At 33.4% G+C, this 15,665-nt stretch overlaps 2 protein-coding genes across 2 annotated transcripts in view; both read left to right on the top strand.

Moving 5' to 3' along the window:
* LOC141560987 (uncharacterized) overlaps window positions 1-15,665 on the top strand; it is a 423,935-nt gene that overhangs the window by 323,017 nt on the left and 85,253 nt on the right. The gene's annotated exons all lie outside the window — the stretch shown is intronic.
* The window catches only part of LOC141560988 (ADP-ribosylation factor-like protein 13B), a 29,545-nt gene continuing 19,923 nt past the window's right edge, over window positions 6,044-15,665 (top strand). The window contains exons 1-3 of the mRNA XM_074299861.1: window positions 6,044-6,153; window positions 9,410-9,480; window positions 13,063-13,312. Coding sequence (XP_074155962.1) covers window positions 9,426-9,480; window positions 13,063-13,312 — 305 coding nt within the window. The 5' untranslated portion in view covers window positions 6,044-6,153; window positions 9,410-9,425. The remainder of the gene's footprint in view (window positions 6,154-9,409; window positions 9,481-13,062; window positions 13,313-15,665) is intronic.

The raw sequence follows: 15,665 nt of genomic DNA, 5'->3' as shown, positions 1-15,665 counted from the left end.
GTTCCTAATACAGAGTACAAAAAGGGAAGAGGGTCCAGGACAAAGCTATTCTGTTTTGAAGGCAGGATTCAAATTCATCTTTCTAGACCCCAAATTAAGGTTCTTTCAAAATGTTTAATATTTATAATAAACGTATTCTGCAATTCCTGAATCATCTACCAGAACACTAACTTGTAAGGTCAAAATTCCAACATGGTCTATTTAAACAAGTTACTGATACCCTGAAAATAGGATGCAGGTAAAAGGAAAAGCTATTCACTAGTGACCTTCATGTCATGTTTGTGAAATATAGGTTTCTAATGATTAGTATTCAATACAGCCTAACCAGACTCATTGCCACTGCTGTTATGATTGCCAACACTTGTCATATTTTGCTTAAGGTAAAAATCCCCTCCCCTCATTCTCTTCACTGTCCTCCTAGTCTCTCTTATCCTTCTTATAATTCCTGCTCTGGAAACAGTAACCAAAGAAACATAATCTCTCCTGGAAAGAAAATGGTCTAGGACCATAGCTATCTTTATGGAATCTTCCCTTACCAAAACTTGCTCTCCTATATTTTCTTTTTCTTTTTTTTTGCTGAGGCAGTTGGGATTAAGTGACTTGCCCAGGGTCACACAGCTAGGAAGTCTTAAACGTCTGAGGCCAGATTTGAACTCAAGTCCTCCTGACTTCAAGGCTGGCGCTCCATCCACTGCTATCACCTAGCCACCCCACTTGCTCTCCTATATTCACCACTTCTCAATATGTTATTTTCTTATTTGAATGTAAGCTTCTTGAGGGCAGAATGTAGAGCCAGAACTTTGGAGAAGTATACTTGAAACAAGGTGTTAACTCAGTGGAATTGATAATATGATAGTTATCTAGTTTAGCATGTGAGTTCTCTAGTTCAGTATGATTGATTTAATCAAGGTGTTAAAACAAGGTGTTAACTCAGTGGAATTAAGATAATAATTTTCTAGTTTACTGTACTTAGTACTTGAGTATAGTTCTACAAGTTGACACCTATTCTACAAAATTGACACCTATGATGATGTATTTAGAGTATGTAAGAGCTAAGAGATCTGAGAAGAAGACAGAATTGAAGATAAAGACCCTCGTGGTTGCTCTCCTGTCTCCTGCATTCCTCCACTGAAACCAAGACCCATTCTGGAGGACCTCCAGGAAGCTAGCCCGGCCTTAGGCAAAGGAGACAGACTGTGAAGGAGATAATAACAGACTGTGAAGGAGGTAATATAGGTTTATTCCTGACTATTCTCATGGTGATTATTCTGCTGAAAACAAAGCTGGTCCCGAGACCTCCAGAAAGCTAAACAGAATATTATAGCATATATATGCTTCTTATATTTGTCAACTTAGGACTTTGCAAAGTGGCAGTCAGGAAGAAGAGATTAATGTTGTTTTATTTTTTAATTTTTCTTTGAATATTAATTCAAAATAAATTATAACAATTTCCTATAGAAATTTAACCAGTGTAAATCAACTGCCACAAAAAGTAAACAAAAAGGGGCTGAAAACTTGACCCATCTCTCCTTTTTTGTCCCCTTGGATTTGACACTTATTTGAAGGAAATTAAAAACAGCAAAGATAGCATCTTGTAAGGAAAGCAAAATATTAACTGTTGTGCCACACTTCCTTTTTATTGTCCTGCCTTAGTTTTCCTAATGGCCCTGCCTCAGTTTCCCTAACTTGTTCTACTTCAGTTTCTTGAATTGTTCTGCCTCAATCCCCCTGGATGCAATCCCTGCTTTCTTTATCATTAGGACTGAGATAATTAGGACTATGGAGAACTGACATTCCAAAAGATAAAACTCCAGTTGTCCTGTTTGACCTAATTGACATTGTCTACTCCTATCTCTTCAAACTTCCTGGCTCTAGTTTGACTACCCAATTTGTAAGAATTTATGTTCTTACCCTCCAACCTGTCAGAACCCAGATTGATGGTCTGTTTCTTGGAAATTCCCACAGTGTTCTGACTTTGCTTCTGCCTTGGCCTACCCAACTTTAGAGCCACATTCCCTGCTGGATATTTTGAGACACCAGCCCTGGGGGCAACATACCCCCAGAACAATCTTTCCCTCTCAAAATATTAAAAACTCTCTAATCTCTATCTTCCCTCAGTTTCTCTGGAATTACATAACTACTTTTAATTACATTCTAGTTTTCTCTCTTAATCATCAATCATGTTGACAATTACAATTTATTTCAGAATAATAATAGTCATATTTTTACATTTACATAATCCCTTTTGTAAATAGTTCAAAGCACTTTATTTACATTGTCAAAAAAGTTTTCATTAATAATTTAAGTGAAAAAATAAAGTGGTAAATATCCATATTTCCATTTTCCTGATGAAATAATTTCTTCTAATAGTTTTCAGTAATAACCAAATTAAATTTATGGGAAGAAATATCATTTTTACAAAACACATGCTCATATGCATGATACCTTATACTCTTTTCTTTTTTTGATCTGGGGGAAAAAAGCAATCTACAATCCCCCTTTGTGAATGCTAATGTCATCAAAATGTTCAGTGATGTAAACCTTACTTGGAGGGCCCACTTTGACTGGGCCCATCCCAAGAACTAAAGACTTTTTTTTTTTGGGGGGGGGGCTGGGGTTAAGTGACTTGCCCAGGGTCACACAGCTAGGAAGTGTTAAGTGTCTGGTGCTCTATCCACTTCACCACCTAGCTGCCCCTGAACTAAAGACTTTTGATGAGTATTCATTTGCAGGATCATTGTACTGAGCACCATAGTAAGATTTGGAGAACACAATCCAAAATTCAACGGTTTTTTAATCACCGGGACTCTGTTTTTCAGGGTTAAAAGTCTTTATGCATTAAAACAATGGAATTTACATGCTTCCCAAGTTATTTTTCTTCCTATCTTGTGTAGGGAGAATAAGCTTAACAGCTCCAGCTCAGATTGTCTGCCTTTCACTAAGTACCTGCTTTATGAAGAGACTGTAGTTTGATGTTTTTAATAGACCCACACTCTCTGGGGTGTAAAGGCTACCTGGGTTTCTTTTTCACCCATCTTTTTGTTCTTAAACACAACTAATTGTTAGAAGAAGCATTGATAAAGTATAAGGCTTTTTATCCTAGTTGAGAACTATTCATTAAAAAAAGCTTTGGTTGTTACTTTATTGATGTAGTCATTCAATTCTCCCCAGATCAGAAAATATCTCTGGCTGCTACTGTTTGGTTCACTTTATGGTAATACATGAATCTAGAAAACTAATTTTCTTTAGGGGTATGGAGCTGGACCCAGATTGGGAAGGTTCTGCTCTTAATTACAATTTAGTTTTAAGCTTCGTTTATTAATGATGACTAAGAAATGTAAAATTTGCAAAGTATTTTTGATACATTATCTCACTGGGGCTTGTTCAAGGAGCTCAAATATCAGTGACAATATTTATGGATGGAATCTGTGCTTCTAACAATATAGAAAACTTACTCTATAGAAAATCATTCCACCATCACAAATTCCCAAATTTTTAAAGATTTAGTAGATGAGAAATTCTGGGGAGTTGTATAAGATGCATTGAGATTAAAAGACTTGTCCAAGGTTACATGGATAATAAGGGTCAGAGGCAGGATTTGAACCCGTTTTTCTGAATTGTAATCCAGGACTATCCCAGATTCTTACCATAGCAAATGACCTCTTTAGAGAGGAAATTACATATTTGATCATACACTATAATATCTCTAATATATGGCATGTTCTTCTGAAGGAATTCAAGGCCATGGGTACAAAGTCTAGTGACATGGATGGACACGGGAATGTAGTTTTATAGCAGACTTGATCATTCCCCTTCCCATATTTTACAATTGGGGAGACTGAGGCAAAGAGACATATTACTCCCTTCATTGAATCTATTAGCTCCCTATAACTTTTAGGACAAAATAAACCTACCCTGTTTAGATTTTAAAGACCTTTGCTGGCCTGCAACTATCTTTATCTTTCCAGTCTCACTGTTCATAACTCCCTTTTCTGCATTCTGTAAGGGTCTGGAGAAGAAGTTCATACAGTGCAATAAGCAAGGACAAAGCCTGAGATCATCAGATGTGGTTTTCTGTGACCAGCACAGACAAATCTGTGAGCAGAAGCTCTACTCACATGGAGATCGTGTCATCAACGGGAGGCATCTCCTTCTCTAATTTGCTGTATGTATGACCTCATAGACTCTATATAAGCAGTGGGGACCAGGGAGTAGATGGAGTTTTACAAGGAGTTCTTCAGGAGTTCACTAGGAGTGAGCAGGAAGTCAGCTAGGGCAAAATGTGAACATGTGGAATAAAGACCTTGAACTTGCATGAAGCTGTCCTCGGGTGCTCTGTTAAACATTAGAGCCACTGCTCAGTGAGCTGGTGGCCAGAGATCTCTGAAGACCTGCATTGAGGTAAGATTGGTAAAAAGCCACTGTGAGAGATAGTGGCCAGAGATTTTTCTGAAGGCCTAGGAATTAGGAGTGACTGGTAGTGGTAGTTTCTGGATGAAACTAAAACATTCTGTGATAAATTGAACTTCTCTTGATTCTCCACTCCACCTCCCATCTCTTTGCTTTTCTATTACCTGTCTCAGGAATCACACAGCTGGTTAGTATCTGAAGCCACAAGTGATTCAGGGTTCTATTCACTCTGCCTTTGCCTGTTAACTTTACCAGTGTTAAAAAAAAAAAAAAAAGAATGAAATGATAAACATAAGTATTTCAGAAAAAGGTGTATAAAAAGTCAAGGCATATTATCCTACTATTTTTTTAAACCATGTAATATCTATAAAAGCTCAATGTAGATGAGTCATTAAGAGTTATTTCAATTCAAGAAAATTTTAATAAGCCCATTTCCTCAGGTATAATGAATGAAACAACTCTTTACTTGCAAATAACTTGAGGGAGACAAGTACAAATAAAAGTATACATAGAATAAATATAGATATGATAAATTTAAAGATATACAAAGAAATAAAGTACAAAGTAGTCAAAGAGTGAGGGCACAATCTATTGAGCTCAGAAAAGGCTCCATGAAGAAGGTGATGATTGAACTGAGTCTCAAAGGAAGAGAGGGATTGTGTGAAGTAGAAATTAAGATGGAGCATATTCCATGCATAGGAGACAAATTGTACAAAAGCAAAGAGATGGAGGTGGAGGGTTGTTGGTAAGGAATCAACAGAAGTCCAGTTATCACAGAATACAGAAAAGGGAGTTCAGGACAGAGAGACTGGAATGATAGTTGTAGGTCAGTGAAGATCTTTACAAGCTAAACAGGGCAGTTTTATTTTGTCCTAAAAGTTACAGTAATTCACTAGATTCAATGAAGTAGGGGAGTGATATGTTCACTCCCCTCACAGGGAGACTATTGATATTACCATTTATTATCAAAATAAGAGGTGATGAGGACTTGTGCTTATGAATGGATAAGCAGAGAGAATAGAAGGGAGGAGATGCTAGAGGTGCTACAGAGGTAGTAACTGTAAGATTAAGAAATTTACTGGATATTTGGTGTGAGAGAGGGAAATGTTGATGGCAATACTATGACTATGAACCTGGGAATTTGAAGCATGGTCAACTTGTCAGTCAACAAGTACTTATTAGGCTCCAAATATGTGCCAGATACTGTGCTAGGAATAGAAAGAAAATCAAAAAACACTTCCTCTCAAAAAACTCATAGTGAAATAGAGAGGACAACATGAAAACAATACTCTGCCAAAAGGATATTCACAGAATAAACTGGAGAGAGTGTCAAAGAGTAGACAGTAAGATTAAAGAGTACTGGGGAAAGTTGTTTACTGAGGTTTGGATTATAGCTGAGACTTTCCCTTAGCCCCCCAACCCCCACCCTTTTCCATTTGATTTTGATTGACTATGCTTCTCAAAAGACTCTCTCTCCCTCGGGGCCAAGACTATCAATCTTTGAGGTAGGAAAGAAGGAAAGTGAGGGGTCCCTCCCTATATGGGACCCATGAGGTGCTGTTAAGGGCTGTTAGATGCTCTTTGGGACAAGGGCCCATAACAAAGGTTTTCTTAAATTCTTTCTCAGGTCGAGATCTTTGATTTCCCACTTTCCCACTTTCTCTTGGGGAAAAACCTAAAGCTGTATTAGGGGGAAACTTAGTTTCTTAAAGAAAAAACAATATGAATTTTGCCAGTCACAAAGTAAGTAAAGCAAACTTTTTTTTCTTTTTTTTAATCTCTCGAAATTGGAATTGTTTGTTAATTTGGAGGTTCTTCCCCTCCAGTGGAAAACTGGAAATTGTAAAGAAAAGAGGCAAAGAGATGGACTAGCTTTTTAATTATTTCTACAATTCTTGCTTTGCTTTGATGTTTTTGTATAACTCCCTGTTAAGTCTAAACAGATGTTGTGATGTATTTTGACTAAGGTTACAACTTTTTGTATTCTAGATCAGGTAAAAGATCATGTGAATTAGCTCATCAAAGTTATCAAAAAGAAATATTCCCTAAAGGAAAACTGTAATAGAGATCTTGGGGTAGTTTGCAACTACATATAACATGTCCATTTTCTTTCCACAACATTTTTGGAACCAGGAAGACGGTAAAATATGATAAAAACCTTTTATATTTTGTTTATGTTTTGTATTTATAATCCCAATATTTTTTAAAACTCAATTGCTTCAAACAAAAATTTCCAGTTGAATTGTATTTTATGAAAAGTGATTTTCAAAAGATTTTTATAAATCTTAAGAAAATATGCTGTTAAGATTGACCTTTACATTAGTTTAGGATATTTCATTTATATTGCTGTAGTTTTCTAATATATCCCTCCTTTACTTTCCCTCCCATTGAACAATATAAAGCCAAAAACAACAAAAAAAGAAAGCACAAGATGATAAATAAGGAAATAGGTTTAAAAGAATTACACACATTTAGCCCATATTAGATTGCTTACTATTATGGGGAGTGGGTAGGTTGGAGTTGGAGGACAAAAAAATTGGAACACAGAAGTTTGGCAAAAATGAATGTTGAAAAATATTTTAACATGTATTTGGAAAAAGAAAATAATATCTTTAAAAATAAAGGGAAAAAAAGAAACATTAAAAAACTAGCCAGCATATCTAAGCTGTTTACTCTATATGCTATGCCCTTTCCACTCCCGTTGCTTTCTATCCCTTCAAAAAAGAGGGGAATATAGGGAGATATTTTTTCTCTTCCAAGATTGATGACAATTGCTTTTTAAAGACTATAATTTTGTAAATTTAATTAGATTGATTTCTGCCCTTTGATGTTTTGGTATGCTGTAGTTTAAGATTTTTATAACTTCTGATTTGATTTAATGGGCTTTCCTGAGTCGTCATTTTTACAATAGATAACCCAGTTATTTTTCTTTCTTTCTATAAAGGAAAAAAAATCTCACTTGATTTTTTTAAAAAGATGCATAAAGAATAATATTACTATTTTCCCCAGATTTTCCTGAAAGGCACCACACTGTTATCACGAGTCCTTTTGAGAAAAAAGATAAGTTTCTAAAAAAAAGATAAGTCATTCACATTTGATCATTGTACTATATATACTGCTGTCCTGTGTACAATGTTCTAGTTCTGCACACTTATCTTTGTGTTAGCTCAAGGAAGTCTTTCCAGGTTTTTCTGAAATCATCTTGCTTGTTTTAGTACAAAATTTTAGTATTTTAGTACAAAACTATCCCATATATCACAACTTGTTCAGCCATTCCACAATTGATAGATATCCCTTCAATAGCTACTTCTTTGCCAACATATACATATATTGTACAAATATGTTTTCCCTATTTTTAAAAAATCTCTTTTGGGATATGGACCTTGAAGTGGTACTGCTGGATCAAATGGAATATCATAGTTCCAAATTCCTCTCTCTGGAATGTTTAGATCAGTTCATAACTTAAAACTTGCCTCTATAGCCCACCCAGTGGTTAATGAATAGGTTTCAAGGAATTCATTAACTTCAATGAGGGGAAAGATCTCAAATCAGTTTAACATTTCAATTGTTCCTAAGAATTTCTGGTGTCAGTTTTAGATAAATAAATTTGGATGTGTCAGCCATTTACAAAATCTGGAGACTTTGATTAAGTAGCTAATTAAGTAGCTAATACTAATTATCTATGTTAAGCTTTTTGTACTACCTCCTACTGATATATAATATAGACTATAGAGTCAATATCTTTTTTTTTTTTTTTTTGTATCTCCAGCTACTAACAGAGAAAAGCACACTGATAATGATACTCTGTTGTATTATACAACCTATATTATATATCAGAAAAGGAAGTAGCACCTCAGTTGTTTTTTTAAGGAAAGATAGGGATTTTTTTTTTTAAATTATTTTTTTTTTAGTAAATAGAAATCATTCTTCTCTCCCTCCACTTCTTCACCAATTGAGAACAATAACAACAAGAAATTGTCACAAACATATATAACAAACAAATTTTCATCTTGTCCTTAATATGATTTTCAAATTTATTTCTTCATAGATTGGCATCTATGTACATCACCACTAGAAGGAAGTGTTGTTAATATTTTAAAGCATATATTACAGTAAGATTTACATGTATATATAAACTAAGTATCAAAGATTACAAAAAGATTAGAAAATCAAGGAGTCCTTGGTGGAGAATGAGAAAACTGAGGCACACAGAGGTTATGACTTGTCTGAAGTCACACTAGAAGGTTCTAAGGGCAGATTTTAACTCCAGCTTTCTTGCTATGGAATCAGGAACTCCATCTGCTGTTCCACAGCTCTGATAGCTGATACCAAATAGATAAGAAGAGCCATTCCTAAACAGATGAATGATCAAAGAATGTAAGTTGTTAGAATTAGATCTATGAGATAATCAAAATGAAACTCTTAAGGTTTTTACTTCACACTCATCAGATTATCATAAAAATAATAATTGTTGAAGGGTTTGTGGATAGACAGGCACTCCAATGAGCTTTTTGGTGGAGTTGAGGCTTGTAATAAGTCTGAAAAATAATTTTTCAACATTGACTCTTGCAGATGATCCAAACCAGTTCCAATTGTTCAGTAATGAAGAAAATCAGTTAGTCCCAGAGAGAGAACTATGGGAAATGAGTCTGGTCCACAACATAGCATTCCTACTCTTTCTGTTATTGTTTGCTTGAATTTTGTTTGCTCAGATCACTAAATTAAATCTACCTTACAACCTCAAAGAGGACTAATAGATGAAAAACTTCTATATGATACAAAGATATTTACAAAACTATTGTTGTTGTTTTTTATCTGCCATTTAGATTTATTCCATTATTTCCTACTAATCTTTATAGATAATCAAAATGATTATCATAAAAAATGATTTTGCTTAATGGTGCCATAGAAATAATTTTTTAAAAAAATATAAATTCATTGTATCCTAAAGCTTTATTTTTAAATCCTAAAGTGATTTTTAATGCTAATTTTTTTTAAGGAAAGTTACTCTTCTTATGGTGGGACTTCATAATGCAGGGAAAACCTCCATAGCCCGAGTTGTAAAGGGAGGTAAGCTATAGATATATATATAATTGTAAAATTATCTTTAATTCTAATTAGCTATTTCTAACAAACTAATTTTTTCTTACACTTTAGGCCACCAAATGGTGAAATAATTACCTTCTTTGCTCCTTTTTACCTCTGTGAATATTCACAGATATTCCAATTCCCTTACATCTAACCAAATTCTCTCTCTTCCATTAAGACTTTTACTGTCCCACACCTGATTTCATTCCCATTTGATCTTACTGATTGTTACCTATCTTGCATTATGATTATTTATGTACGTCTTCACCTCTAACTGGATTTGTAAATTCTTTTAGGAAAGATGCCATTTTTCATTTTAGCATTCTTTTCACCTAGCATATTGTATTGCACAAGTTATATATTTTTAAATTTAATTTCTTTAAAAGGTATTGAAGTGACTCTTCTAGAATCATCATGTTTTAAAAGTTAGTCACTATTTTTGGTGTTATAGAAACAGTGGTATGAATGGTGGAAAGCCTATTTAACATGTAATATACCTGAATTAGAGTATCAATATTTAGAGCTTCATCTTCTATTCTCAGAGAATAAGGGTCCTACAGTTCAAGAATAGGTGAAGGGGGGAAAAGGGTAGAAAGCTGTATAAGATAGTTTTATTTTTAAAGTAACCATTAACTTATCTTGAACCTTAGCATTTTAGGACTAGGGATAAGCTGACTTCTCCTTCCACTCTTCTCTTCCCTTCTATGATGATGGTCTTAACCAAGATTTTATCTTTCCTCCAAGAGATGCACCCTATTGATAAGAATGTGGAAGATAGTGCTGAGTGGTCTATCATAGTGTCTGGAACAGAGATGCTTAATAACATTTATTGAATTGCCAGATAAAAATTTAAATATTTTACTTGTCTGCAGTATAGTTTGTTTTGGAAAACGATGGCATAAAGGAAAGAGCACTGAACTTGGATTAAGGAAATCAGATTTTTAGTCATAGTTTAACCACTGACTCATATCTTTGGATAAGTAACTTTTCTATATTGGTCCTTCATTCTAATTTGTAAACTGAGGGGATTGGACTGAATAATCTCTACAGACGCTTCTGTTTATAAAATTCCATGATTCTGTAAATACTTATTTTCCTTTTATTTTTTTAAAGTGTGTCTTTGGATTCATTTGTAGCTTTCTTGGATATTTCATATTCTGCTGCTGCCCCAGGCATTCTACTTCTAGGGACTATGATATTCCTCTATCCAATAACTGGAGCAAAAAAGTGGGGCAGGCATTTTGAATCTGTGATTAGACAGAGGACAAGAAACAAGAATATAATACTATTAGTATTTAAACATACTAATCACACTTCCCATTCCTTTATGTAGTTATGAACGGGAAAGTAAGCAATTGAATTGAATGAATTCGTATGTAGTGGTGAGATTGGATTTGTGTTAAAATGTTGGGTTTGGAGGGCTGGTGTTACTTTTGTGACAAGAGCTCATTTACCTCTGAATCTCGGTTTTTTCATTTGTAGAATGGTCTTTGTTATAAGGAAAATACTTTGGAAACTTTGAAACATCATATAAATTTAAGCAAAAGAAGCCTTTTAATCCTACCAGAAGTTAACTATTTTTAAAAGTTTATCCTTATTAGTGATAATTGGTAAAATTTAGTAAAAATCCCATATCAGAAAGAGGTAGAAAATTTTAGACATTTTCAATGAAGATTGTTCAGGGTGTCTACTCTTAAAAAAAAAAAAAAAAAAAAAAAAGCAATACCTGCTGGGAATTTCCCTTCCGTAAGTCATTTATTAACAGTAATTAACAGTAAGCATTTATTAACCACCTACTATGGGCCATACAAAGCTGGAAAAAAGGCGATATCTTTTCTCTCTAGTTTAATGAGGTGGACAACATGAAAACAATCATGTAGAATAAGTAAGATATATTTAGGACTGATTGCAAACAGCCCTCAGAGGGAAGTCATAAATCATTTAGAATGATCAGGAAAGTCCACTCAGAGAGGACATGTCTTAAGCTATGACTTGAAAGAAGTCATAGAAGCTGAGAGGTAGATAGAGAGGAGGATGATGTAAGCTTTCTAGAACAAATCTTTTTATATTTCTGTCCCTGGTTTTATTTCTGAATCCATCCTAATTAATATGAAATAACTTACATATCAGGTAAAATCTCCTTATCAGGAGGAGGTAGAAAAATTCAGAGACTTTCAATAAAGATTGTTTAGGGTGTTTACTCCTTTAAAAAAGCAATACCTCCTGGAAGGATCCCTTAAGTAAGCCATCTAGTAAGCATTTGTTAACCACCTACTATGGGCCAGACATTATGCTAAGTGCAAATGATACAAAGAAGGACAAAATACAGTCTCTTTTCTCTCTAGTTTAATGAGATGGACAACTCGAAAAAATTATGTATAAATACGATATATTTAGGACTGATTGGAAACAGTCATCAGAGGGAAGGCAAAAATTATTTAGAAGGCTCAGGAAAGGACACTCAGATAAGACAGGTTCTTCACAATCACTTGAAAGGAGTCATAGAAGCTGAGAAGCAGAGATGAGGATGGTGTAAACTTTTTAGAACTGATCTTTTTATATTTCTGATCCTGGTATTATTTCTGAATCCATCTATTCTCTAAAAACTCTCTGATGAAGATTTCTTTTTCCTTAGGATCAATGAAAGGCAGTTAGGCATAGTCAATAAACAGTTTTATACTCTCGGGATGACTTGGGTTTACATCACATTCCAGATATTAGCTACTTTTTTGTGACAAAGTCACATAACATTTCTGAGCCTCAGTTTTATTATCTATACAAAGGGATGATGATAATAGCATCTACTCTCAGGATTTCTGTAAAGATCATGTGAACCAAAACACTTATAAACACTTTACAGTCTTTAGATGTTTAGTTATTTCAGTAATATCTGACTTTTTGCGTGACCCTATTTGGGGTTTTCTTGGCAAAATTTCTTTCTTCAACTCATTTTTCAGATGAGAGAACTGAAGCCAACAGGGTTAAACAACTTGCCTCAGGTCACCTAGCTAGAAGCTATCTCAGGATGAATTTGAACTCAGGTCTCGCTGAATCTACTTGCCCATTTTTAGTTTTTTATACACAAACAAAAAGCACTGAGTTACTGTGAATATTCTTATTAGGAAGGGAATAAAGTAGAAAGTGTAGCATTTGTATCAATGAATTGTCTAATTTTGTGTGTCCACTCTTTACCAGCAGGGTCTTGATATCATGTATTTCTTTGTATTTCCATAAATCTTTTGTTTTAATGAGTCAATCATGTATTTCTTTGTATTTCCATAAAATTTTTGTGTTAATGAGTCAATCAGTGAATACTTCTTTATCTGAATATTTCAAATTAATGTAGAGGGGTTAACTAGTTTTCTTCTTATTGAATACTTTGAATTCTAATGTGCATTTTAATACTACTAAACTATCATGAATCTTTAAAAATGTTTAATCATACATTAGTATAAGGTTATAAGATTTTAATTGTTGTTTAATGATTTAACATTAAGTTTAATATTCATTAACAAAAACATCCCTATCAAACCTTGTGTTTTGTTTCTCTTTTCTTTAAAACAGAAAGTTCAACAGATGTGGTACCAACTATGGGAATTTCCCGAATCGATCTAAGACATGAAAATTGTGATGTCACACTTTTTGATCTTGGTGGTGGAAAAAAAACTAGGGAAACCTGGAAATATTATTTTGGGGAATCCTATGGCCTCATCTTTGTTGTAGATTCTAGTAATTTAAATAACATCCAAGCGTCAAAGGAGGCAATATATGAGATAGTAAAACATCCCAGGATGATGGGAAAACCTGTATTGATGTAAGTAACAAATCCAAATAGACAAATTCAAGATAATTAATATGAAAAAGTAAAATAAATTGATTTGTGTTTTGAAATATTGGATGGAGGACTATATTAATTCTATTAATATCACAAAAATAGGTATATAATGTGTTTAACTTTTTTTTTTTTTGCTAACAGTTTTAGTGATATTTCTTGCCCTTCTTTTAAATGTAATTTTCCTAGTATAAAACTTTTTCATGTTGGTTTAGCATATCCTGTACCTGCTCTGATTGTTTATTTTTTAAAAAATTTTATAATGTTCTACTAAATTATTAGAACAGAAGAGTGGGACAGGAATTTGGGATCTGTGATTAACTAGAGGATAAGAAACAAAGAATACAGTCTATCCTCAAATGAGAATGGGAAGAGATGCTAATTCGTTTTCCTCTTATTGAATACTTTGAATTCTAATGTGCATTTTAACACTGCACTATCATATGAATCTTTTAAAACTTTTAATCATACCTTTTGTTTTATATCACAATTATTCCTAAATATCCACCTTTCCTGCCAATCCTTGCTATAACAGTTATAAAATTAAGACTAACCAACATCTGAGAGCATATGTGACATTTCACATCCATCAAAACCTTGCCTTGCATTTTGGGGAGATATGTTTAGATTCACACAACTTTTCTTGTGTAAAGCCAAGTATACCTAACTGTTAGGTCTTTTTCTGCCAATTTTTCACTCAAAAAATAATTCTGTAAATGGTATTTGTGTTTTTTTTCTTTAGGGGTTAAACTAAATTAAACTGAATTAAAACTAATTTGTAACCACTGAAATTTTATTAATAGAGAATAGTGAAATTGGTCTACAATCATACTGAACCCACTTTGCATAGATTTTATGAATAACAATGGCAGTTAAATGAGTTTATTTTTTCATGCTCTCTCTCTCTATATATATACCTATAAATACATACATATATATGTATGTGTGTGTGTTTATCCATGTATCTATCTATATGCTATTTTATTTTTTACTACTCTAAACTCTTAAGTCAGTCCTTCAATACAATGCAAAATAATTCTTATAGTTCATTAATTTACCTACTATTGTTCATTTTGGGGTGATATACTGCAAGTTGTTTTAGTTTAATTCTAAGTTGTGAATTTTTGTACAGTTTAATACAAAGGACATTATAAAATTTTGACAGTGAATTTGCTTCTAAACTTATTTGAATGAGAGAACTATTGAGGCTTAGAAAGAGTAACTAACTTAAAATCATTTAGGAGGTTTGAAACAGATATTAGAGGTTATTTCTCACTGATTCCAAATGTTTTCTCATGTCTCATGTAATGGTGAATAAAGGAATGTTTGCTCCAAATCACTATATTTGGAATAAAGTACAAGAGAATAACTTGTTCTTTATTCATATAAAATTTATACCTATACATTTTTAATATGTTAAAGTCTAGTTGAAATCAATCACATTCTTCACCCTAGAGTTCTCAGCTTCTTAAACTGTGGATTAAAATGACATATGAAGTCTCAAAACCAAACATGGGAGTTGTACAATTATGATTTATTATCAGTAGATGTTTGATTTGTTCACCTACTTTATATAATTTTATATATAACTTATATTTTATATAATTATGTATTATTTTATTTGTGACCCTATTTGGGGTTTTCTTGGCACCATTTTTTCTCCAACACATTTTACAGGTGAAAGGACTGAAGCCAACAGAGTTAAATGACTTGCTTCGGCTTCACCTAACTAAAAGGTGAATGTGGCTGAATTTGCATTCAGATCTCACTAAATCTAGATCTGTCAGTCTTATTGTGCCATCTAAATACCCATTTTTAGTCTTTTATACACAAATAAAAAGCACTGAGTAAGCATGAAAGGTCTTATTAGGAAGGAAGTAAAGTAGAAAGTGTAGCACTTGTAAATTATACATAATTATAATTATATGTATAATTATACATAATTAATTACAATTATATAATTTTATATATAAAAATTTCTCAGGTGAAAAATGAATCTCAAGTAGAAAAAAATTAAGATGCTCTGTTATACTAGACCAATTTAATTATATATTGTTCTTCACACTTGAATCCTTTGTGTTATCTTACTTCAATTACAGCACTGCCAGTTATCAATCCTGGCCATCTGCCTTCTTTTCTTTCTAGACACCATCCTAAATTCTAGGAATACAAATTTAAAAAGAGACAGTCTTTGCCCTTCCAGTGTTTATAGTCTCTTGAGGAAAGAGTAGACAAAAAGTAGCTGACAAGGGGAGAGGGACACAATAAGAAAGTTGGTGGGAGGCACAATATTGCTGGAGTGAAATGTAGCAGAGCAGATGGAAAATGAAATGAG

Source organism: Sminthopsis crassicaudata, chromosome 3 (assembly GCF_048593235.1).
Source record: "Sminthopsis crassicaudata isolate SCR6 chromosome 3, ASM4859323v1, whole genome shotgun sequence".
Classification (NCBI taxonomy): domain Eukaryota; kingdom Metazoa; phylum Chordata; class Mammalia; order Dasyuromorphia; family Dasyuridae; genus Sminthopsis; species Sminthopsis crassicaudata.
This window is presented reverse-complemented; position numbering and strand designations above follow the sequence as displayed.